The sequence below is a fragment of the Momordica charantia genome (assembly GCF_013281855.1).
Source record: "Momordica charantia cultivar OHB3-1 chromosome 1 unlocalized genomic scaffold, Mcharantia_2.0 BLBB01000001.1, whole genome shotgun sequence".
Taxonomy (NCBI): Eukaryota; Viridiplantae; Streptophyta; class Magnoliopsida; order Cucurbitales; family Cucurbitaceae; genus Momordica; species Momordica charantia.
This window is the reverse complement of record NW_028275157.1, coordinates 14842614-14865612: the sequence shown is the minus strand read 5'-3', so window position 1 is coordinate 14865612 and position 22999 is coordinate 14842614. Positions and strand designations below refer to the sequence as shown.

Genomic DNA, 22999 nt, shown 5'->3' with positions numbered 1-22999 from the left:
TAAATCCAGTCCGTCACATTCATACTTCATATAGAGATTATTATTATTATTATTATTATTTATTAATTTTTATTATTTTGGGAAAGGTTATTATTATTATTATTATTATTATTATATAGGGTTGCATATGTTTCAATGGTGGCCACGTGATGGTACGTACGACTAGCAGCTTTTCCATAATATGGCCATGCAAAAATTAGAAAAAGAAAATATATAGAATTTCATGTGTGCGCATTAATATATATTCAATTCTTTGTTCTTCTTATAATATAACATTGAAAAAATATGACAAATTTTTGTTTATACCCTGTGATGTGAACTATGTCAAGTAATATATTTTAACTCATATATGTTAGAATTTGTGTAGGCTCCAGAATTGTAAAATATGCAAGATCCGCACTTGAGTCCATAAATATATTTACTAATTTTCAAAGACATCAATCTACGCTTTTGAAATCGCCTCTAAATTTATATATTCGTACACAAATCAAATATAACCTACGTTAAATGAACCTAAGTTTTTGTGTACTTATTTCTCTACGTTTAATCTAGTTTTTTTTTTTTTTTTAACAATAACATGTGAAGATAGAAATTCGATCTCACAATCTTAGGATCGGAGGCATATATTTTTAACTAGTTGATATAATATGAGACCGAGATGATTTTAGTATCTAGAATAAAATTCAAATTTGGGTTTTAGTGTGAGACCCACAAATTAAATAAAAAAAAGAAAAGAAAAGCATTGAAGTCTATGAAATTAAAAAGAAAAAGCAAAAATAATGTTCCTTAATTTCGGATGAATCTCACTCCCTTTTAAATAGAAACCAAATTCACACACAAAAAAAGGAAAAAAAAAAAAGTGGAGGGAAAAAGAGAGTAGTGTGATTCTCTTTAATGAAACATATATCCATTTTTTTTAATGGAAACAAAGATCCATTTATAATTTTTCAAAATAATTAATCAACTGAAAATTCAATAGAAACACTTGCACGCACTAAAGTTTATTATTATTATTATTTGTCTGAAAAATAACCCACATGACCCATGTGTGATAAAGCTTCATCTGGTCGGGTCCATTGCCTTTTGCAAGAGTTCCTAAACCACCAAAACCCGCTTTTATTAAATTATTATTACCTATATATTTCTGTTAAATTATAAGTTTGATTTTTAATTTTTTAAATAAGTATGTGTATCTATCTGGTTTACATATTTTTAAAAATTTACTAATAAATATTTCTCTTTATTTTCACTAACATTTTTTTACTTATAGATCTATATATATATATATATATATTCGTTAGTTTCGTTAATTTAACACAAACGTGATGGGTTAATTTTGAACGAGCATAAGTATTTTGGATGGTAAGCATATGAATGGGGCAAATTTAGCATTAATATTTCATTAGTCTTTAGCTTTATTCCTCTATGTTTCATTGCTAATCATAAAATTCTTAAATAATATAGTTAAGTTGTCGTGTAAACATTTATTTGATAATAACTTATTAAACACAAAACTAAAACTTGCAGAGCTATAAAAAACTTTTTAATAATGTAGGGACTAAAAATTCAAAGACCAAGTACAAAAACTAATGTGCCAAACTTGTAATTTAATCCTTTAATTCCTATCTTCAATATTAAACTTCAATTTCATCTTAAAGTTTTAACAAAATCTCCACAATTTTAAATTGAATAATGATGCAACAAAAATTTTCCACCGTTAAAGTAAAATTTAATTATTCATATTGGATGCTTAATATTATTTGGCCTAAAACTTTGGATTTAAAAAGTGCAAAGATTATAAATTTTCAAAAACAAAAATCCCTAGAAGCATGTGGTTACTTCAATTAAAATGGTTTATTCAAGTATTATGAATAAACTTTGTTTACTCATCATCATATTTCATATTGCAGTTTAGATGAAATTTCCAAAAAAAATTCTTAAACATTGTTTCACAAACTAATCCATTTTATTTTTTTATCTTCAAAGTTCAAAGTTAACTTTACACTACTTTTGTTTCTACTCCATAATATTGAAAATATGTAACACATCCAAATCATATTATAATTAATATAATTACCAACCTAATTATGATTTCAAATAGTTAAACACATCAATAACCTCCTTTACAAGCCAATGAGTATAACTCCGTGGTTAAGACGTCTTACTATTTTCTTAGAGGTCTAGATATTTGTTACACTATATAACTTCCCAATCTATATTCTAATGTTCGTTCGAGTGTTACATCACATAGAAAAAAAAACAGAGATATCTTAACAACTAAGGACTACTCCTTGCGTTGTTATAATATTTACTTGCTACAATCTTTCATACCCAAAATCCCAACTATAGAATCACAAAAATTAATTAAAAGTAGCTTGTTCATTAAGAAACAAAGTGTCTTCTCCATCATAACCCTAAAAAGCAATAATACAAAAAGAGAAAATTGGTGACAATGTATAAAGTATAATGACATGAAAGTCTCTTCTCTCTCTAGAAACCCATCAAAACTTTTACAAAAGAGGGAGCAACTGAACAACAATGGTGTTCCCCTCCATTCCATCTTATCTTGATCCAACCCATCAATGGCATCAGGTAATTTAATTCATTCAATCAACCAATTCATTTCTTCACCTTCAAATTCAAAAAAAATTCAATTTTTATTTTTCTTAAACTATATTTTCAGCAGCAGCAAGCGGCGGCTGCCCATCAATCCGGCAGTGGTATCACCGGAGCCACTAGTTTTCAGCTCCTTTCGCACCCGTTGCCGTTGCCGCCGCCGCCGCGAGCTGGCAGCGGAGCAGGGTCGGGCACGGTAACGGTCAGGCCTGGGTCGATGGCGGATCGGGCCCGAATGGCGAACCTGCCGGCGCCGGAGACGGCGCTGAAGTGCCCAAGATGTGAATCAACAAACACTAAATTTTGTTACTTCAATAATTACAGCCTGTCTCAACCCCGCCACTTCTGCAAGACCTGCCGCCGCTACTGGACCAGAGGCGGCGCTCTCCGGAGCGTCCCCGTCGGCGGCGGCTACCGCCGGAATAATAAAAGAAACAAAAGTAGTAGCTCTAAATCTCCGGTTAACTCTCAATGCCAACCTAATTCTGGTACTTTTTTTTCTCTTATCATTGATTTTAAAATTTAAGCCAATATTCAAATTTCTTTTTTCTTTTTCTTTCTTTTTCTTTTTTAATCTCACAAATCATATGAACTGATATGTTAAATTATTAGTGCTTAGATCTAAAAGTTTAACCCTTTTAAATCACCATTTTGACTACCATTTTTACTTTTTGTGACATTAGGCTCTTTGTATCTTTTTTTTTCACTTTTTAGAAAAGGTTTTTAGAATCATAGTGGAATTTAGATAATCAAAATAAAATGTTGTTAATAATTAACCAGGGTTAACTTTTGTAAACAAAAATCTGGTCTCGAATCACCTTTTAATTTGATTGTTAATCTAGAGAACGTAGTTAAGTGGGAAAGACACATCTGATTTAATACTACACATTTAGATTTCAATGTAATATTTTTTTTAGAGAAAAAGAATTAATTTGATTTGTAGACTACTTCATTAAGTAATAAGTAACATTCTAGGGTTTAGAAATATTCAAGAGTTTAATTTCCATCTATTTGAAACTTTAATTTAATTTCCAAATCCCTATTAAAAATAAACCATTTCAATTATTCCCTAATTTTTCAACATCAACTTACAGAGCTTTCAGCAGGAGATCAGGCCATGAGATTAAATTACAGAGCCATTTCCACCCCAAATGAAGAAGCTGGAGATTCAACTCATCCCATTGGGATCTCCAACCTTTTAGGGTTTGATCAAATGATCCAATGGCGTCCGCAGCTTCAGCTTCAGCACACGCAGCTGTCGCCGTTGTTGTCGACGTCGTCAGCTTGGTTGCTCGGAAATGGCACCAACGTATCGTCGAGCTATAACATCGGGCAGATTCAGAAGAAGATGGAAGCGACGAAAATGGAAGAAAATGGACAACAAGTTAATGATCAGGGGAAGCCATTTTGGGGAGTTCTTGCAGGAAATAATGATCGCCATTACTGGAGTACTGGTTTTAATCCTCCATCTTCTTCCCATTCACAAGTATGAGAGTAAGTTTTTGATGATCTTAATCAATTTATGGAAGCTTAAGTTTGGTTTTTTTTTTTAGCAAACTAGGGTTTCATGTGGTGAAGAACTCTCTTAATTAAGATGAGGATATGATTCAATTAACGTTTTAGATTGTGTTTTTTTAAATGTAACATTTCCTCACAAAAGATCTCGAGGGTAGATCTCTTGTGAGGAGATGGTAATGTTTTTATTTCTTTGATGTGTTTTATTTTCTTTAAACGAAATTAATTAGGTATATGCTTAACTTTATTTTAATTTGGTCGTCTCTAGTATTTTATCTTTTATACTAAAATGAAACAAAATGCACTTAGGTAATTATTTCTTTTTTTTTTTCTATTTAAAATCTAGAGACCACAAACAAAAAAATTACTTGAAAAATAAATGGAAACATAGAAGATTAAGAAAACATAGTACATTTACTCAATTATTGCATTTGGTAAAGTAGCATGATTAAGTTATTAAAAATAATTACAAATAAATGTATAGTAACTAAAATGTCTTAATAGCCCAATTCTAAGACTAAAAGTATATCTTCTAATAATTATTAACATAAGAAATCCGCAAAGGAGAAAGGTAAAAAATATTATGTGGGCAAGTCAAATCAAAAGTTGCATGATAAGTACACAATCATTTTCAATTTAAGAAAAATTATTGTTTGGTCTATATTGTTGTAATGATTGAGGGATTTCGAAAATACTATAAAATGAACAAATATTTTAGGAGACGATATAGAAATAAATCAGATATATAAATATATATATTTTTTTTACTATATGAAATTTTTAATGTCTAAGAATACGGTGGAAGAATCTTTTCAAATATGTCATATACATTCATTCCAGATACATTATCGGCCATTTTTTTTGTCATCTTTATTTCCTGAATTGATATGTGTATAAAAGTTTCTCATATATTTTAATTATTTTTTACTTTTTGAATGGAGAGTTTCTCATAGATTAAATTGTAATTATATTCAATTTTTGAAGCACATTAGAAAATTGGAAAACCCATGAATTTGAAGGAAAGAATTAAATGTATTTTTGCATTGATGTGATTTGTAATTAATGAATGGGGTAACACAAAAAACCTAAAGTTTGTCAGGTTGAGTAACACCAAAAGCATTCAAAAGTGGTAATCTTTAAAAAGCCACTGATTTTGGCAAAAAACAATGCACTTAAAAACTTTTTTTTTTTTTTTTGGGTTCAGTGCTTCGACAAAAAGTAGTTCTCATTCGCACATTTTTATTTTAAGAAAGTACTTTTCAGTCTCCATGGGTTAAAATCTATCTCTATCTAGAACAACATTCATAAAAAAAATTAATTAAAAAAAATCTATTTTTACATTTTTTTCTCACTTAAATCACAGTCCAAATATTTTTCTTTATTTTATTGTTAGGATGATACAATCACAAGTACATTTCTCATTTTCAATCTCATTTTGCTCTCTCTCATTTTCAACTAAATTTGGTCCAAACTTCTACATATTATTATATTATATGGTTATTTAATTTTATAATGATCAATACAAGAACTCCTAACATTTTTATTACATCATAATTATTAGTAAGCTCGATTTATTTATTAAGTTAATATGAATAAATCATGTTAAAAAATATTTAGAGGCTTATTCTTACTGAATAGATGAAATATTAAGAACTAAATATTATATTGTATTAATTAGGTTAATTAAAATACTAAAATTCAAGAATTTGTTATGCACTTCTAAAATTTAAGGACTTATTTAAAAAAACAAATGTTTAAATGTGTTAGGTATATTATAAAGGACTAAATTTACCCTAATCTACTAGTTTAAGCTTTTAAGTTCTTAAATGATTTAATCATGTTTGGGAAAGAAGGGTCATGTCCAGTCTCAAACAGTTCTTCCATTACGACGCCTCGTTAATTGAGGTTTAGTCTCAAACAGTTCTTCCATTACGACGCCTCGTTAATTAAACCAGGGGTTGGACGACTCTTGAGAAAGAAATGGCATGATTGACTTATAATAAATATATTTACAATTATTTTAATAGAAGAACTATAAAAAGAAGAAAATGAAGTGAAATCTAATCATCAATTTTATTTTGAGAGAGGAATTGAAAGAGGCGAGTGAGAATGGAACACGTAAGGAGAGGAAGTGGTCAAAAGAGGGAAATTGTGTGTGGAGTAATTTCTTTTCGCCCTTATCGACGCGCCATAGTGGATGTGCTTTTCACGCTTCACGAAAAGACAAAGCTCTCTTTTGTCAGCATCCGCCCTTTTCTTTACTGCTGTCCCACGCTCCCACTGATTTGATCTCTCACACGGCACGCGCTTTCATGACAAAAGAAAATTCTTCCTTTTTTCTGAAAACAAATTAATTTCGTTAAACCATTTTACCATAAATTACAAATTTCATCCATGATAGTAAATCTCTAAAAATTAGACACAAAATTAAAAAAAAAAAAAATTTAAAACCTTATTAGGTCACCGTATTTTGTAAGGATGTCTGATAGATAAGATTCTATTAAACACAAAATTAATGAATCTTCTAGACATTTTTTTTATTAGGTATTTGAAAGTTTAGACACTTTTTAAGTTAAAGACCTAATAAACAGAATTTTGAAAGTTAAAATATTTTTATGGATTAAATCCTCTTGCTACCCTCCATAATGCTGAAATTATAGATACATAGTTGATCGAAACGTCAACTGGAGTTTGCAAAATACATTTATTAATTGTTTCTTGTTTTTAATTTTTCATAGAATAAATGAAAGCTTTGGTTTAAAAATAAAATGATTTATTATGCCATTATCATTTTTTTAATATCTATAATGAATTTCATAAGGAAATAATAGAATATACTTTTATGGATATTTTTGCAAATTTTGAAGAGAAAAACTCGAAACAAAAGCAAAAGTTTTTCTTTATATAATTTGTATACAGTTTTGGAAGCCCTTCGTAACATGAGAATCAACAAACAAACTCCGGTTGTGTTATGGATGCAGTTTCCCTTTGGTGGGTGCATAAAAAGAGAACAAAGATGCCCTATTACACTAGATGGAGCCTAAAACTCGAGCCTTGTTTGTATTTATAAGAATCATTGACCATTGAGCCTTCAAGAACCAAATAGGAAGCCTTGTATTTGAAGGAAGCACTTACACTAAAAGAACCATCGTTTCGAAGATGACGTTTTCTCCCGTGGCTCATCGTTTCTCCTGTTCTCGATTCCCTGCTTTAAAGATTCCAGCCTTTTCCTGACGAAAATGGATACGGGACAGCAGTTAAAGTCGATAATTACTGAGTTATTGAAGTGGTGTATGTAATTGATTGTTAAACAGACTGAAGTCGATACTTATTAATTACGGTTATATTAACTTGAATGATAATGCAGAAATTGTTCTATACAATTACAAATCACGTGCCTTTTGATAAAAATCCTATAGCTAGAGAACTGATAGAATTCCTCAGGAAAATGGCTTCAATGTACTAAACCAGTAGCTGAAAGGAAGATCGAGATTACTTCGTATCGGTGAGCCGACCGTGCAAACTCCATCTTTGACGGAAGCCTTCAACGCCTTCAAGTCCACTAGCAAGAATCAAGCGTCTGCAGAGTGAAGTTAGGGGCATGAAACAAAAAATGTTTGCAAATGAGCCTCAGAATGGAAATATGAACACTACCAGACCAGAAACGCAGATCTATAAGAAACATTCTGAAAACAGTATGCAAAAAGGAGGAAGATATTCTCCATGCTAAAAGTTGCCGAGACGGTTAAAAGGAATCGTCTTCAATTGGCGTGAATCAAGAATGATGAGTAATTACAAAAGAACTGACGTAGAAACCAATATAGAAGCCAAAAATAACAAAAGATTCTCAATTTATCCTCCCACTCGTGGATCAATCTTCAAAAGAAGGAAGGTTCCTTTCTAACCATCACATCCAATCTATAAGCCACGTTGATCCATAAATAGCAGCTTTGTTCCTAAGATCACTCAAAATGTTTTGTACCAGGAGATCTTGAAATTTGGAGGGGAGTATACCCAATTTTATCAAACAAACTATAGAAAGGGCTCCAGATTTTATCCTGAGAAACCACAGGTATATTATATAGAAGAGGTGTTCTTGAAAGATTTTTTACATATACTGATCACCCTTGGTGGCCTTAAGATATACGAGGAGGGAATTAATTTGTGTTGAAGATCATCAACCAGTTTAATGAAACTAACACGAAAATTAACAAGAAGAAGCAGCCTCTAGTCTACCACAAGTTTCAGAATTGATAATAACGATTGGTGATTGTAACCCTAATACTGGAGAGTGCTGTACTGGCGTACCTCTCCAATAATGTAACTTCTGATTCAAGTTGTGTAGCTCTTTCCTTTGCTGCATCTAGAGGCATTGATGACCCTAATTTTTGTTCACTGTCTTGAAGCCGTTGTCTTAGTTCTCTATCCTAAAATGTAATTATCGAAGAGCATCATGTAATTAGGTAGGTGTCAAAGAATAGTTTAAATGGCATCATTTTCAGATAAGAAACTGAACTTCTTTAGCAAGGCAAAAACAAAATATAATGGGAGATAGAGAATCAATCCAAAAGGGCATCAAGGGGATTATAAAAAAAGGTTAGAGCCAGAACTCCAAAGGGAAGCCTTGAATTTAATGGATTCCCAATCTCATTCTTCCTTCAATACTTATCTGGAAGCAGAATATTAACTGTCATCTTGAACTTCTGTTTCAATAAACCTTAAACTAGAGAAAGAGAGATTAAAAACAGATGCAAACAGTAGTCTTACCCGTTTTTCAGCACACCGTCGATAAACAGCTATTTCATCTTGACAGAAAGGTTCTATATCATTTATTTGCAAGCCTATAAAGCAAGATAGGAAAGCAAGTTTAAATTCTATGTAACTATATAAGATCAGCTTATAAAAGATAACGAGAATTACAAGTAAAGAATAAAACTTACATAAAAAGAGATTTCTCAATATCCCATCACATAAATCAACACCTTCAAGCACGTGAGATGCAATTTCAGGTGGAATGATAGGTGATGGCGGCCCCATCATTAAATCATCACCCACCAAAATGGTTTCCTCCATGGTTGGTTGCGAGTCAACTGAAGCCAAAATGGTGAAAGTTAGCCAATTATAGCTCTGTTTCTACTCAAACAATTTCAATAACCAAGTTAAACAATCATTTGACTTCTGTATATACATTTGCAAACAACAAGAGATCATAATTTAATTTGATGCACACAGGGATATTAAGAAAACAAAAGGGTTTGAGAGAGTCCAAAATCCAAAAATTGATATTGTCCCAAACCAGCCTATGAAATTGAACCACTTATCTATAGCTGCAATTGTTTGATTGAAAAAGGAAAAATAAAATAAAAAATTCATGATGTTCGTCATTAAATATTGCCATTTGCACTAAAACATGAATAAAAATCAGACAGAAAACGAATCTCACAAGTCATCTCACAGAAATACATACCAAATGACAAATCTCGATTGCACACGGGGATCTCCAAATTTAGAATAGCCAATAGTTTTGAAGCATAGGAAATATACAGAATCAACCTTAAACGGGATGGTTATTCCTCAACAGTCAACGTTTATCAAAGAAGCAATCTTTGGAATAATAAATACATTGAAAAATAAGTGCATATTCCTAGAACACAAATTAGAATTCAGCACCAAAAACAACCCCCGCATGGCACACAGAAATAAAAGTTAAAAAAACAGAAGAAGCAAATGAAGTTTATTTCTTTACCATATGCTGAGTTCAATCAGAAACTATTTACCAAAGAGAACTACCACTAACTATTGTTAGAGTGCATGGTCAACTTACCATCCATGATTGCTCTCCCGTTACTTCACCAGCAAAACCAATGTTCCAACGAAGACTTGAAGGCCCTAATTACACAGAAGAAAACACTGAAACAAATTATAAAAAAATAAACAAAAAAAAGGGTTAAACAAGGACACCAACCAATACTTCAACCATAATAACTACTGTTAATTTGAAACTCGAGGAATCACCAGGGTGGGCACTTGCCCACAAATCATGTTCATGTTTCTGGAAATTGCCCGGTTGGCTCCTCAACTATTAAAAGCCTCAAAACATCTCCACAATTAGTTTAGCTCTTTCTAGTGCTAAATTGAAGGAGAAATAATCCTCAGAAATGATCAGACATGTGAACGTTTCATGAAGCTAGTTAGATCCCCAAATCCCGTGTGATATAAGAAGTAAACATGTATCGAGTACAAAATACCAAGAAATATCCGGAATGCTTGAATATGTATTTGGATATCAAGTTCAAGAAGGAAAATGAGGCACTATGAGTTACATTTCCCAGAATCAGCCACCGAAATAACACCGTTATTGCCCAGATTCTGATCAGATAAAAAGGTGCTCATTAAAAGATGAAGCAAACCTCTTAAGTCTGAAATACGAGTGACCTGATTCGTTTCTGTAGAGTAGAAATTACGAGCTCTTAACGCATGGACTGGCGAGCGCTTTCGAGAGAGCGGAGCGAAAGCTGAGCTTCCGAGGGACTGGAGCTTCTGGCGATGGCTTCCGAGTTTCAAGGGAGTGGGACTGGTGCAGTACTGCTCTGCTGATGCTGTGAGAGAGAGGGAGAGACAGAGGGCTTCGTTTTGGGCTTGGGCTGCCTTGAGAGTCGAATTTGGGCTGGGCTTCCGTAGAGTTGGATTTGGGCCTGGGCTGGCGATATATGGTTTAATCTTGGTACGTGTAATTTCTTTTAACAATGTTAGTCCCGTATTTTCATTATATTCGTTTTGGTATTGGTATTTTTTAAAAAAGATCCATTTAGTTTAAAATTTTAACACAAATTTGATACACAATGAAAATATTTCATGTAAATTTATAGCTACATTTTAAAGAAATTTAGTAAGTAAACCGTTGTATTAAAATTATGATCGAAAGAAATGAGATATGAAAACGAAGGGGCACAAATAGTAACTTTTTACAAATACATTAGTCAAAATAGACGTTTAAAAGTACTTGACTAAAATGAACAAAAATTGAAAATACATCAATTACCGCAAAATAGTATTTAAATCTATATATTCTTTAGAATATTTTTTTTTTTTGGCCGAAAGATACAACTTTCATATTTCACTTGTACCCTCTTATTTTCCATTGTTTCTCTCAAAGATGACATTTTTAATTCCTTATCATCGCCTTTAGAGTAACAAAATTAGGGATGGTAATGGGTAGGGAATTGTGTACGGCACCAAAATTGGATCAACGATATCAACATTTGGAAAATAGGAGTGTGATCGAAGAGTATTTGTAAGAAAGTAAGTGTGATATATGTGATGTTTAATCACGTCAGGTTACTTGTGGTATATAATATGACTAAACACATCGAACGCCAATTTCACAAGTTGCTAGTTGAGTCTGGTTAAATATTAATAAAAATTGGGTTGGGTTAAGTTGTTTGGATGACAAATTAACTCACCATGAACCATATATATTACTATAATGATTATTGTATCTTATTTTGAGCATCATATTAGGAAAAGTTCTAATGTTCTGTGGGCATAAACCGTATTCATTCTTAATTAGCGTCCACGCTAAAACACTTCTCTAAAATTTGTAACTTTACTATCTTGTAGATTTCCTAAGTTGGTTGATCAAGCTAGTTGCTTGGTGATACGAAAGTGACTTACTTAACTAGACATGATGGTAACTAGTTGACTTGATTTGAAGGAAATGTATGATGGGTAAGACTAATTCTTTTTCCATTTTTAAAACCAACGCTCACAATATTTATTTCGTCATTTGAAATCACAATATTTAAAACAAAACCTAAGTAGCATTAATATCAATATGTTTTAATTTCTCAAAAAATAAGAAAAATTAAAACTTCTTAGCACCAACACCGACACCAACCATCCGGCCTAATTCTTTTGAAATTTTGGAAAAGAAAAAAGAAAAACAAAAGCACTTGAGATTTAATGTATAATAATAATACATTGACTGCAATTCTGTCTTCTTTTTTTCTTCTTAATTTTAAATTACGAAAACATACACTACTCGGATTCACAGGAAAAGTGGTCAAAATTCGGACACTAATAGTCAATAAATTCACACAGGGTCAAGCTGCCGAAGAAGGCCCACTCCCGCACCAATTTCCTCACCAAAAAATTTCCCCTCCACAATCAGCGTTCAGCGACAGCCCAATCCGCCAGCACAACGACTCCGGCCAACCACCGCACGCCGGTGGCGCGTGAATCAGTTGCTGGCCACCTCTCCATGTGCTGACAGTGGAATCCGGCCGGAGAGGTGATGGGTCAGGGCCTCAGCTGCGGCGAACGCCATGAAAATGGGCTGTTCCGAGCTGTGCAGAATGGGGATTTGGAGGTCGTCAAGGCCATGGTAGAGGCCGATCCAACTGTCTTGGAACTGACCACTCCTCGTACGAGGATGTCTGCTCTGCATATCGCCGCCGCCTGTGGTCAGATCGAGGTGGGTCTGGGTTGTCTCTGGTTTTTTCATTTTCTTGTTTGGCAATCCATTTTCCTTTCAACTTTCCAGGAAAATTTGGATATTTGTGTCTGATGGGGTTTTTCTAATTCGTGGAATTTTTTTGCTGACAAATCAGATTCTTTCTATGCTCTTGGATCGGTCTGTGAATCCTGATATATTGAATCGCAACAAACAGGTAAGAATCTCAACTCTACTTTGTCTTCCATCGAATTAATTTGTACTAATTTTATCACTAAAATTGTCAATACAGTTTTATTTTCTTTGCTCTCTGTTCTGTCTTTTTGTTTAATTTGATTTTGATTGTGATTGGCTTAGACCCCATTAATGCTGGCTACAATGCATGGGAAGATATCCTGTGTGGAGAGACTTATTGATGCAGGAGCAAACGTTTGTGTCCCAATTTGTATGATTTATTAAGATTTCTTGGTTTATGCTTATTTCAATTACAGAATAATTACTAACAATATGTTGTTCTCTTTCTTTATAATTTCAATAGATACTGATGTTTGATTCTCTAAATCAACGAACCTGCCTGCATTATGCTGCTTATTATGGCCACTCAGATTGTCTACAAGCCATAATTTATGCTGCCCATTCAGCTCCTGTTGCAGACACTTGGTTAGTTTCTTGCTGCTTTAGATCTCGATCTCTTGCATTTTGGTGACTTAATTTACCTTGAATTGGGCGTCGTTGGCAGGGGATTTATCAGATACGTGAACATTCGAGATGGAGGAGGTGCTACTCCGTTGCATATAGCTGCACGCCAAAGACAGCCGCAGTGCATTTGGATCCTTTTGGCGAATGGGGCTATTGTTTGTGCTTTAACTTGTGCTTATGGGTAAATAATTTATCTAAGCATATTATGATGTAGATTGTATTTGTATACGCATGATCTTTTATTCAAGTTAAGAGAGGTACGTTGAATTGCAGCTATCCCGGGAGTTCGCCTCTTCATCTAGCTGCTAGAAGCGGCTCTTTAGAATGTGTTCGGGAATTGCTTGCGTGGGGAGCAGAAAGGTTACAAGTGGATTCAGCCGGGTAAGCTTTTTAGCAAGTTCCATTAATTAATTACTCTTGTTCTGCAGCCATACACGATGATGAGCTGCATATTTCTCCATTTTTTCCCTCCTTTGTTGAGCTCTTTTTTCAAGTCTTGGGTTGTTTGGTTCATTGGTTAGGCTAAAATAGCTTCAAGTGTTGAAGCTAAGCCTACATGTAGTATGTGAGTTATTCACCCGCGCACAGGGGCTACTAATCCCATGTGCTTGAGAATAATTTCTTTGGGGTCTTCAGATGGGAGTTGTTGAAGCTTCTGTGAGAAATTGCTAAAGTAATTATAATTCAATGACCGTGTCTCGGAAATTTTTAACAGCAGTTGTTGAGGATCTTAATTTTTTGAGGTTATCAACACATGATCGCAGGAGAATACCTTACTCGATTGCTATGAAGCGCAAGAACCGGGCATGCGCGGCCTTGCTGAATCCTTCATCAGCAGAACCTCTTGTCTGGCCATCAAAATTAAAATTCATCAATGAGCTAAACCAAGAGGCAAAAGTTCTGTTAGAGATGGCCTTGGCGGAAGCAAACATGGAGAGAGAGAAGGCCATATTGAAGGAGAATTCCTTCTCACTTCCATCTCCTTTGCAATCTGATGTTGAGTTGGATGATGCAGAATCTGAGGTAATATCGATTCCTTCTCTCAAATTTAGTGCTGTTGTGTTGAGGATTCATATCATTCGAGATCCCTTTCGAGTATCAATATATAGTTATCTGAGGCAATTCTAAAGTAATGCATAAAATTTGTTGAAGAAAATAAATTCTTAATGGCATGTTTGAGTTTTTACCATTAGGTCCATTACAGTAGAAAGAACTCTGTGCATTTGCTCTAAATTATGATTTCAAAGTTAACAAATGACATGACACTACTACCACTTACCTATGCTTGAATATTTCTTGGACTTCCATTTTCTGCTACAGTTTAGGGCAGGAAAGCATCCCTATACCCGAAAACACGAAACACAACATCCATATACCCGAAAACACCGAACTTCCAAGTTGTAACAATCTATTGTGACTGTCATTGAATGAATTGAATGAAGCATATTGATATAATTTCATCAAACTTGCATGTATTCTGATTTGTATTCATCTGTTAAAATTTCCGAACAGGGGTGCGATGTCGAGTTATGCTGCATATGCTTTGAACAGGCCTGCACTTTAGAGGTCCAACCTTGCGGTCATCAAATGTGTGCTCATTGCACCCTAGCTTTATGCTGCTACAAGAAGCCAAATACCTCAAGCACTTGTCCTACTGTCCCGCTTTGCCCGTTTTGTCGAAGCAGCATTACTCAACTACTTGTAGCAAAGATCAAGGTGACTGATAATCCAGAACCTGAAATCGGTGCATCGAAACCAAGGCGGTCGAGGAAGTCGAACTTCAGTGAGGGCAGCAGTAGCTTCAAGAGCTTATCGGCTATAGGGTCATTTGGGAAGATTGGTGGCCATGGTGCAGGGAAGTTTTCGGTTGAATGTGACGAGGAGGTTGATAAAAGTTTCTGAGTGGCATCTTCTGCTCGGGATCTTCTTCAAGCAAATTTGGTCGATGTAACAGAGTCTTGGATATGGAAGAACACCGATGGTATGTTCACTATATCTATAAAATCTACTTGAATGTCTAAGAAGCACGATTGTGAGCGTCGTTGATAGGATGACGATCGTCTTTGGTAAGTATAAGGTGGTCGAATCTGTCGTCATTTTCTTACTGGAGTTGCAGCGAGTTACTATTCATGAGTTATGAATGCTCGCTGAGTACTTGTTCTGTTTTTGAGTTATAATAAAGCTTCATAAATTGGTCACTTATTCAAAGTAGAGCTCCATCCAAGTTATCTTAATCACAGCCACTTTTCGCAGATTAATCTCATCATTTTTAAATCAGATAGAAAGGCATTAATCAGCTGATTCGTTTACGTTGATTTTAATTTAGGTTCTACAATGCAAAACTATCCTGAAAATAGATTAAAATATGGTTCCGGTCAAGAAGTTTATCTATTTTCCATTTTTATGCCTACACCGTATTTTTAACATTTTCATTTTCATTTTAATCCCTAAAATAACTTACGCCCGATTTGATACCTTTTTATTTTTTATTTTTTATTTTTTGTTTTTAAAAATCAAGCTTACAACCATTACTTCAGCCAAATTTTGAAAAAAAAAAGGAATAATAATTTCCGAAAATTTATTTTTGTTTTTAAAATTTGGTTACGTGTTTTGAAGAAGGTTGGAGAAATATATCAAAAAAAATAATGAAAAAGCAAACATAATTTTAAAAACAGAAAGCTAAATATGAAATTGTTAATAAACCGGCCTTATATTTAAATTATTTTGTCTTTTTAACTTTTAAACTCTCAATTTTAATATTTTAGAATTTGGTTAAACACTATGTTTACTTCTGGTTGAAAAAGTGATAATATGATAAATGTATAAAGAATGGTTTTACACTACCTAAGAAGCCACCTCAAAGGAATCACAATCATAAAGGCCACAAATGTAGATCATGATCATGAAACCTTTTTTGTATCCAAGAACACAAAAACATAGATGTTTAAATCTTATTGCGGTGTTTGAGTTTTGTTCTATTTTGGTCCTTGAAGTATCATAACGTTTAATTTCAATCCATTTTTGAGAGTTTAAGTAATATTCTCTACCTGAATATGCTTAAATAAAGAGCAGCAACAGTTGAAACAGAGGATGAAGATCCCGAAAGCATCAAAGGCAGTAGCAAAACAAGCATGAAAACAACACCAAGGACCCCATTCCCATTGCCATCATTTAATCACTCTCCTTGGTTTCTTTTCAAACCAACCATTTTGCAGCTGAATACAGTGTTTGTTCAACTACTGGTGACCAAATTATTTGGCATTGCGCTGATTCTCAGCTGGTTCCTCCGGCAATTGGCTGCAGCAGCGCTTTTCCGCCTCTCTGCTTCAAGAAAGTGAGCCAGCGAGCGAGTTCTGGTGGCGCTCACAGCGTCAGTGCTTAGCTTGCAGCACAGCGAAAACAGCCATGCCTTGGATTTCAAGCAAATATTCTTTCTGTCTCCCTCTCCTCCTAGGCTGCCTTCTGTGATTCCCCTTGGCGATCTTCTCGAGAGCTCCACGATGCTAGAACTAGAATCGTCCATCAGACTTCCAAGGGTGATGCTTTTGTCATGGAAGAATGACCCAGTTGACTGCAATCGATCATAAATTAGACAAACAGGGAAAGTTGAGAGATTCTGCTTATTGATACAGTTCTGTACGTGCATACCTCAGAATCAAGATCTGAAGAGTCCGTGAAGGAGCTCAGTGATCCAGTAGGCAAAGTGTTGAAGGAGATTGATCCGGCGGAGAAGTCGCGATCTCCCAGCAGTCCAACTCTGGCATTTAGTAGTCTTAATCCCAATGGCCATCCATCGTCCTACCCTCACAAATCAATTGAAACTCAAGAATTCAACTCGTTATTCAGAAGGTTGGAGAAGAGAGATCAGAGAGAAAGAGAGAGACCTGTTGAGCCATCACTTGGCTCGACCTCCTTGGCAGTGGCTGAGACTGTGGCGGCTGATTTGGTATACTAGGAGACGTCAAATGAGGAGGTAGCTGCAGTTAAGAATGAAATACATTGAACTCAAATCATTAGAGAGAGCAGATAATTTATAACCACTTTTAGGGGTTCCTTCAAAGAGGCTAATGGGAGAGAGAGAGAGAGAGAGAGAGAGAGAGAGAGAGAGAGAGAGAGAGAGAGAGAGAGAGAGGACTTGCCATTTCTTCCGAGAATTTTCTGCTTGGTGGGCAAAAGAGACGATAGAAAAGGCCTCGATGAGATTAATTTCGTACTGCAGTGACATCAGAGGCCCACAAACTCGGCAGAAAGACCAGGGAAACGTCTATTCCCTGTTTTTTATATTTTGAACGGGAATTTCACAGTGAGATATCAATTTACCCAAAGGAATCAGAATTGAGAAATGGAGAAGATTAAGTGATAAAAATCAAATTTAAATGCGGATTCGATGCAGAGAGAAAAGAAGCAGATAGAAAAAAACAAAAGTTGTTGGAATCCACCAAAATAAAGAAATGGGAATGGTATTTTTATCCATAAGCTAATCAATTTCTTGATATTTATAAACATAACAACCAATGAAATAGAGGTGACCTTTTTCTTTTGAGAAGTCTATTCCATGCCTCCATGCGTCCATGTAAATGCAACTCAGAGCGCCGACAACAAAGGAAGTTATATACAGTACTTGGGCAGAGTATTAAGAAAGATGGAGAGTCAAATGCAAATCTCGTATCCCAATGATTCTCCAATAGCAGAGACAGCGTACGACCATCAGCAATGGGAAGGCATAGAGCTCATGCAGCCTGCAAGCAGCAGAAATGGGCAGAGGCACAGAGAATCAAAGGAATAGTATATATCATAAGATATCAGATACCAATGATAAGGACCCCATATTAACACCTCATACACTACCAGTGATTGAGAAAATCAAGAGAATAATTTTTTGCTTTTTCTTTTCCCTGTCTTTTATGAATGGTTCTTCTTACCCTTTATCTTTCACTTTTTTGTTTCAGTTTAAGCCCTGCAGTAGTATGGGAAACTAGCATATAAAATCAATAATGCATATATGGTCAGATTCCAAAGAACAACTACTTGACAAGGTTGTTATTTCGCCTCTGGTTTCTTAAGTTGTCATGTTTTGGTTTTTAGATCTTGTTTAGAGCAACTTATGAGGACTCAGTTCCAGAAAAAATATCGAGATATATAATGTCAAATGCAATGAATATACATAAGTAAGCTGTAGCAATTCAAGCTATTCAAGTCTCTAAGGGCATAAGAAAAGTTATATCAAGCATTTATAAAATCAACTGATGCTGCCACTTGATTTTGTACTACTCTAAATGGCCTTATGAAAGATTCTATCAGATGAGGACAAATAGAAACTTGACATCTGACGTAGTCATTTCATTTATTAAAAAACTAACTCACCAAATCCATAACAAAGTAACCAATACGGGAATGACATCAGAATTTTTCTTTTCCCCTTGAAGACCTGAGAATGAAGAACTCACATCTTTCAACGTTGCATATCGTGGTAGCCAGTTCAAGTTCTATATTCACATGGAAGGATTTTATTCACTGAAAAAGGTCAGTATGTGGAGTCATTTGATCTCATGTGTTTCGATGTTTGTCATGTACTGGAGTTTTAAAATTCTAGACATGGCTAACTTAGTTTCATTAAATATTTTGAATGAATTTTAAGTACAGCTCTAACATCTCTTAATTATTACTCTCAAGCTTCAACTGGAGAAAAAATTAGCACAAATGAAAAAAAGAAAGAAATAATCTCGAAGAAAGAAACTTTTATTCAAAAAACCAAAGATGTACACCAAACCCGAGCTCTCTCACAACATTCTCACTTTCTTTACTGGCATGATATGTGGGGATATGTGTAGGATTAGGATTCTTGGAGTCCAAAGTAAATAGATTTTTCTACCCCTCTGTAAAGTATTCCAGATACTTCTGGATATATATTTATCCAAATAAATTCTCTAGAATCAATTGGAGCCTAAAAAAAAGCTAAAATATTTCTAGAGTCCTTTCTTTAGATACTTATCTACAATCTTCAGGATAAATCAAGAGATAATTATTTAAGATATTTATGGAGATACCTCAAAAAACTTTTAAATATAGTTAGTGCGGTATTTTATTTTAACACAGAGAGAGAGAGGCGCTAATGTTACCAATCAGAAATATTCACCACCCATATGAAAGCAACTATGCTCTTGAAAATCTAAAATTTTTCATGATAAGTGCACCCAACCAAAGTCTTAGAGTTATGAACCTTTTTTTTTTTTCTATTTTAATAATTTGAAGATAACTGATCAAAGGTTTTGAATCACAAGGGGGAAAAATCTCCCTCACCAAAACATTTCACTGAAACAAGAATTACCTTCCTCTTGTGATAATATCTCTAATTCACCTGCCAATGCAGAATTCTCAAAGTTCAAATAATAACTTTCTGACTACTAAAAAATTACTTTGCGAAATGATTATAGGACAAGGCGTAACTATTTTACCGAATATTTATGCAAAGAGGACGCTAAATGTTATCTTATCACAGCCAAATTCCATGATCGCAACAGAGTATTCCTCATTTTCTTAATGGATCATGCATTCATACTCGTAATAAAATGTTTATCAGTTCATCAAAAGAGCGTCTAAAATGTTATTGATGTAGATTTGGTACTTGAGAAAAGTACCTGATGGAGAACTCCATTTCCAGATGTTGAATTGCAAATTTTGCGCATTAAATCGCCAGGGCCTTCAAGATTGGGATGATGAGGTCAGCTCTCAGCAGCGAACGACAGAGTCGACGTCTTCATCTTCCACGATGAATAAAAAAAATGGAGAGGCCATTGGTATTGAGTACCAAATGCAAATAAACTGAACTAGGGCTCTGAACTCTTTATTTTCTATGTAATTCATTACATGTGAACATTTTGTTAGTTACAATTTCAATTTCAGTTCATAATTCGAAAAGTATCAAAGCAGTCTGCTCAAACTTTTGGAACGGAGTAGAGAATTTAATATCCGATCCGTCTTCATCGTTTTCTACTAGATTATCGGAGTCAGTATTAAGATAAACAGTATCAATTTTCTCCTTTCCAACCTCTGAGTCCTCCATCAGCATCCTCAATTCGTCGACAGGCCATAAGAAATCCTCAACCTCTTTCTTCGGCGTCATCTTAGGAACCTTCTTTGCACGACCGATCTTCGAAGTAAAGGCAGAGAGAAGAACCGGATCCAAGTAATCTTCGAGTTTCTTCTTCTTCTTGCTCACGGTTTCTCCTTCTTTCGCTTCTAATTGCAACGAATTTCGGCTTTGAGGATCCTTGCCACGAGAAAACCTAGAATCAAACAACAGAACTCATAAAAATTCAGGCCTCGAGAAGATTCAAAACATTACTGAGTGAAATTATTAGAGGAAGTAGAATAACGAGATTGACGGCGTCGGCAGAGGAGAGTGAAGCGAGGAAGGTCGGAGCAGCCGTCTCTGTATGTCTTCTACGGTGGCGCGTGGACTAAAATCTCCATCTCCGCCTCCTCCCTCCATTTCTCTTTCCCGCCAAAGATTGCCTCTCGCTGTTCCTTCTGTTTTCAAAGCACAAACCAATTGCTTATGCTGGAAGCCATCGGAACCGATGTTGCGGCTGTGGGTAATCAATATTATTCATAAAAAATTAAAAACAAACGACCATTTAAAAGTTAATCAGTTTAATAATAATCAAGGTTTATTCCTTTTTAGCTAATTTTTGGTGTTGTTTCGGTTTAATATGTATTATTTAGAAAATTTTGAATTAGCCTCTTACATTTTAACATTTTTTAACTATAATAACACCTATATCTTCTGTTTCAAAAAAAAAAACACCTATATCTTCTTGCTAGGAAATGATCGGAACAAAAAACTTGCGATCGCAATTAGAAATTTGACACCTCTTTATTATTCTAAAATACATAAAAGGTCATTTTTTTTTTCTTTTGCATTCCTCACTCTTACTTGTTAAAAAATTCATAGTAATCAAGAAATGGGTGTTTGCCGAATAACATATTGTTTAAATATATACTTTAAATATTAAAATTGGTCTATTTTTTAGAAATACGATCAAATTCCTGCATGGGCAAAGATAAGATTATTGATATATAAGTATGAAACAACATTATATGCTGAATTTAAACATCGATCAAAAAATGATAATGATTAAAAATATAGGGGTTAAATTGAAACTTCATATAGATCAAAATATGATTTAAACTGATAAATAATTAGGTCGTCGCAAAAATCACCTAGTTATTGTCTACCATTGCACTCTCAAACTTTCAATGAGAGCATTTACTCTCCTAAAATTACGAAATTGTTAGTAAGTCTAACATAGTTCAGTTGGACAGGATATCTAGTATCATTCCAAAGGTTGATGTTTCACCTTTTCATGTTAATGTTTTCGTTATATTTACCTGCTAATTTCATCAGGATTAACTTTTTTTATTTATTGAATATAACATGTAGGGTGGAGATTGGGGCAACTTGAGATATGGCAAAAAAAGTTAGGAAAATAAGCAAAATAGCAACAAGGTTTGAGTTTTTCAAATATAACATTTTTTTCACAAAAAAACGGAGGTCAACGTTGTAAATTACAAGTATACCCTGCAGGCCCGAACCAACAATAAATTACTTCTGATTGACTTCTGATATACTAATGAATGACAAATATACTTCTGATATATATGTGATATATGTCTGGTATACATATGGTATGAAATTGATTTACTTCTCATATAACTATGATATCTACTACTATAGGTGACATAGAATTGATTGACTTCTGATATACTATTGATTTACTTGTGATATAACTATGATTGACAGATATACTCATAATATATATGTGATATATGTTTCATATACATCTGATATGAAGTTGATTTACTTTTGATATAACTATGATGTATACTACTATAGGTGATATAGAACTGATTGACTTCTGATATACTATTGATTTACTTATGATATAACTATGATTGACAGATATACTGCTGATATATATGTGATATATGTTTGATATACCTATGATATGAAATTGATTTACTTCTTATATAACTATGTGATATCTACTACTATAGATGATATAGAACTGATGGACTTCTGATATACTATTGATTTACTTCTGATATAACTATGATTGATAGATATACTCTTGATATATATGTGAGATATAGGTTTGATATACATATGATATGAAATTGATTTACTCATGATATAACTATCATATCTACCAATTATTTTGATCATATTACCTTTAATATATGTTTTCTGATATACTACTAATATATGAAATAAATTTTTTTTCAGATAAAAGCAATGGTACAAACACGAAAAATGAAATAAAAATGCATCGTCGAAAATGTTAATGTCGTTCGTCCCAAAAGACAACACAAACAACGCTAAAAGTGTTGTCTATGGAAAAATGGAAAGCTTCAAAGATATTATCTCCGAAGACACGACAATCACCAAGAACGAAGATTGATGTCCAAAGCTTTTACCAAAAGATTATACAAGAATGACATTTGTCTAAACTGTTGGAACTTATGCTATTTCATTTATAGAATTTTAAGAATGACATTGTTAGTCTACTTTGGTTTATGCTACTGGTTCGTTTTGATGTTTAAACTTTTAAGTTTTTGGTTGAAGGACTTTGCTGCTGATTTGCTGTTAATGTTGATACCCAATAATGATGTTTAAACCTTTTGAATGACATTGTTGCTGATTTTGTTTTGATATTT

General features: G+C 33.9%; 5 protein-coding genes and 1 long non-coding RNA gene across 12 annotated transcripts; 3 read left to right on the top strand and 3 right to left on the bottom strand.

The window, feature by feature from the left end:
* Positions 1–2436: 2436 nt before the first annotated feature.
* On the top strand, positions 2437–4384 carry LOC111013666 (uncharacterized). 3 transcript variants are annotated; one of them, XM_022288159.2, is made up of 3 exons: positions 2437–2592; positions 2687–3104; positions 3711–4384. In XM_022288159.2, exons 1-3 carry the CDS (start codon positions 2539–2541, stop codon positions 4106–4108), a joined length of 870 nt encoding a protein of 289 aa, XP_022143851.2. In that variant the 5' UTR covers positions 2437–2538; the 3' UTR covers positions 4109–4384. The 3 variants fall into 3 exon arrangements, with proteins under 3 accessions (XP_022143851.2, XP_022143854.2, XP_022143850.2); XM_022288162.2 differs by having other exon boundaries at positions 2438–2592; positions 2684–3104; positions 3723–4384; XM_022288158.2 differs by having other exon boundaries at positions 2439–2592; positions 2684–3104.
* A 2622-nt stretch (positions 4385–7006) lies between these two features.
* LOC111013729 (uncharacterized) lies at positions 7007–10729 on the bottom strand. Of its 2 annotated transcripts, none has more exons than XM_088127354.1 (7): positions 10542–10729; positions 9956–10041; positions 9072–9221; positions 8899–8972; positions 8440–8558; positions 7628–7711; positions 7007–7361 (listed from the first exon to the last, which is right to left on the bottom strand). In XM_088127354.1, the coding sequence occupies exons 2-7, from the start codon at positions 9960–9962 to the stop codon at positions 7268–7270; spliced, it is 528 nt and encodes a 175-aa protein (XP_087983480.1). In that variant the 5' UTR covers positions 9963–10041; positions 10542–10729; the 3' UTR covers positions 7007–7267. The 2 variants fall into 2 exon arrangements, with proteins under 2 accessions (XP_087983480.1, XP_022143937.1); XM_022288245.2 differs by having other exon boundaries at positions 9956–10020.
* Positions 10730–12224: 1495 nt separating this feature from the next.
* Positions 12225–15490, top strand: LOC111013640 (putative E3 ubiquitin-protein ligase XBAT31). Of its 2 annotated transcripts, none has more exons than XM_022288129.2 (8): positions 12225–12604; positions 12741–12800; positions 12941–13012; positions 13122–13243; positions 13323–13463; positions 13556–13663; positions 14047–14305; positions 14795–15490. In XM_022288129.2, the coding sequence occupies exons 1-8, from the start codon at positions 12425–12427 to the stop codon at positions 15182–15184; spliced, it is 1332 nt and encodes a 443-aa protein (XP_022143821.1). In that variant the 5' UTR covers positions 12225–12424; the 3' UTR covers positions 15185–15490. The 2 variants fall into 2 exon arrangements, with proteins under 2 accessions (XP_022143821.1, XP_022143822.1); XM_022288130.2 differs by having other exon boundaries at positions 12522–12604; positions 12941–13028.
* An 820-nt stretch (positions 15491–16310) lies between these two features.
* On the bottom strand, positions 16311–20079 carry LOC111013562 (uncharacterized). 2 transcript variants are annotated; one of them, XM_088127763.1, is made up of 7 exons: positions 19921–20079; positions 18647–18710; positions 17813–18021; positions 17422–17553; positions 17167–17259; positions 16931–17080; positions 16311–16853 (listed from the first exon to the last, which is right to left on the bottom strand). In XM_088127763.1, exons 4-7 carry the CDS (start codon positions 17422–17424, stop codon positions 16515–16517), a joined length of 585 nt encoding a protein of 194 aa, XP_087983889.1. In that variant the 5' UTR covers positions 17425–17553; positions 17813–18021; positions 18647–18710; positions 19921–20079; the 3' UTR covers positions 16311–16514. The 2 variants fall into 2 exon arrangements, with proteins under 2 accessions (XP_087983889.1, XP_087983893.1); XM_088127767.1 differs by lacking the exons at positions 17813–18021; positions 18647–18710; positions 19921–20079 and having other exon boundaries at positions 17422–17702.
* LOC111013564 (uncharacterized) lies at positions 18650–20179 on the top strand. Its single transcript, XR_002601707.2, has 2 exons — positions 18650–18805; positions 19899–20179. It is a non-coding gene; the product is annotated as an uncharacterized LOC111013564 (long non-coding RNA).
* LOC111013563 (uncharacterized) lies at positions 20101–20897 on the bottom strand. Of its 2 annotated transcripts, none has more exons than XM_088127776.1 (2): positions 20668–20897; positions 20101–20568 (listed from the first exon to the last, which is right to left on the bottom strand). In XM_088127776.1, exons 1-2 carry the CDS (start codon positions 20772–20774, stop codon positions 20187–20189), a joined length of 489 nt encoding a protein of 162 aa, XP_087983902.1. In that variant the 5' UTR covers positions 20775–20897; the 3' UTR covers positions 20101–20186. The 2 variants fall into 2 exon arrangements, with proteins under 2 accessions (XP_087983902.1, XP_022143722.1); XM_022288030.2 differs by having other exon boundaries at positions 20659–20893.
* Between the last annotated feature and the right edge of the window lie 2102 nt (positions 20898–22999).

Bases quoted from the DNA above. Each gene is read 5' to 3' on its own strand.
- LOC111013666 (XM_022288158.2), top strand. From the start codon at position 2,539: ATGGTGTTCCCCTCCATTCCATCTTATCTTGATCCAACCCATCAATGG. The intron at 2,593-2,683 runs GTAATTTAATTC...CTATATTTTCAG, and splicing joins CAACCCATCAATGGCATCAG to CAGCAGCAAGCGGCGGCTGC. The intron at 3,105-3,710 runs GTACTTTTTTTT...ATCAACTTACAG, and splicing joins TCAATGCCAACCTAATTCTG to AGCTTTCAGCAGGAGATCAG.
- LOC111013729 (XM_088127354.1), bottom strand. The intron at 8,973-9,071 runs GTAAGTTTTATT...CTTGCTTTATAG, and splicing joins ATTGAGAAATCTCTTTTTAT to GCTTGCAAATAAATGATATA. The intron at 8,559-8,898 runs GTAAGACTACTG...ATTACATTTTAG, and splicing joins GACGGTGTGCTGAAAAACGG to GATAGAGAACTAAGACAACG.
- LOC111013640 (XM_022288129.2), top strand. From the start codon at position 12,425: ATGGGTCAGGGCCTCAGCTGCGGCGAACGCCATGAAAATGGGCTGTTC. The intron at 12,801-12,940 runs GTAAGAATCTCA...TGATTGGCTTAG, and splicing joins TATTGAATCGCAACAAACAG to ACCCCATTAATGCTGGCTAC. The intron at 13,464-13,555 runs GTAAATAATTTA...GTTGAATTGCAG, and splicing joins GCTTTAACTTGTGCTTATGG to CTATCCCGGGAGTTCGCCTC.
- LOC111013562 (XM_088127763.1), bottom strand. The intron at 17,081-17,166 runs GTCTCTCTCTTT...TTGTGAGGGTAG, and splicing joins GCCAAGTGATGGCTCAACAG to GACGATGGATGGCCATTGGG. The intron at 16,854-16,930 runs GTATGCACGTAC...GATCGATTGCAG, and splicing joins CTTCAGATCTTGATTCTGAG to TCAACTGGGTCATTCTTCCA.
- LOC111013563 (XM_022288030.2), bottom strand. From the start codon at position 20,774: ATGGAGGGAGGAGGCGGAGATGGAGATTTTAGTCCACGCGCCACCGTA. The intron at 20,569-20,658 runs GTTATTCTACTT...GTTTGATTCTAG, and splicing joins CTGCCGACGCCGTCAATCTC to GTTTTCTCGTGGCAAGGATC.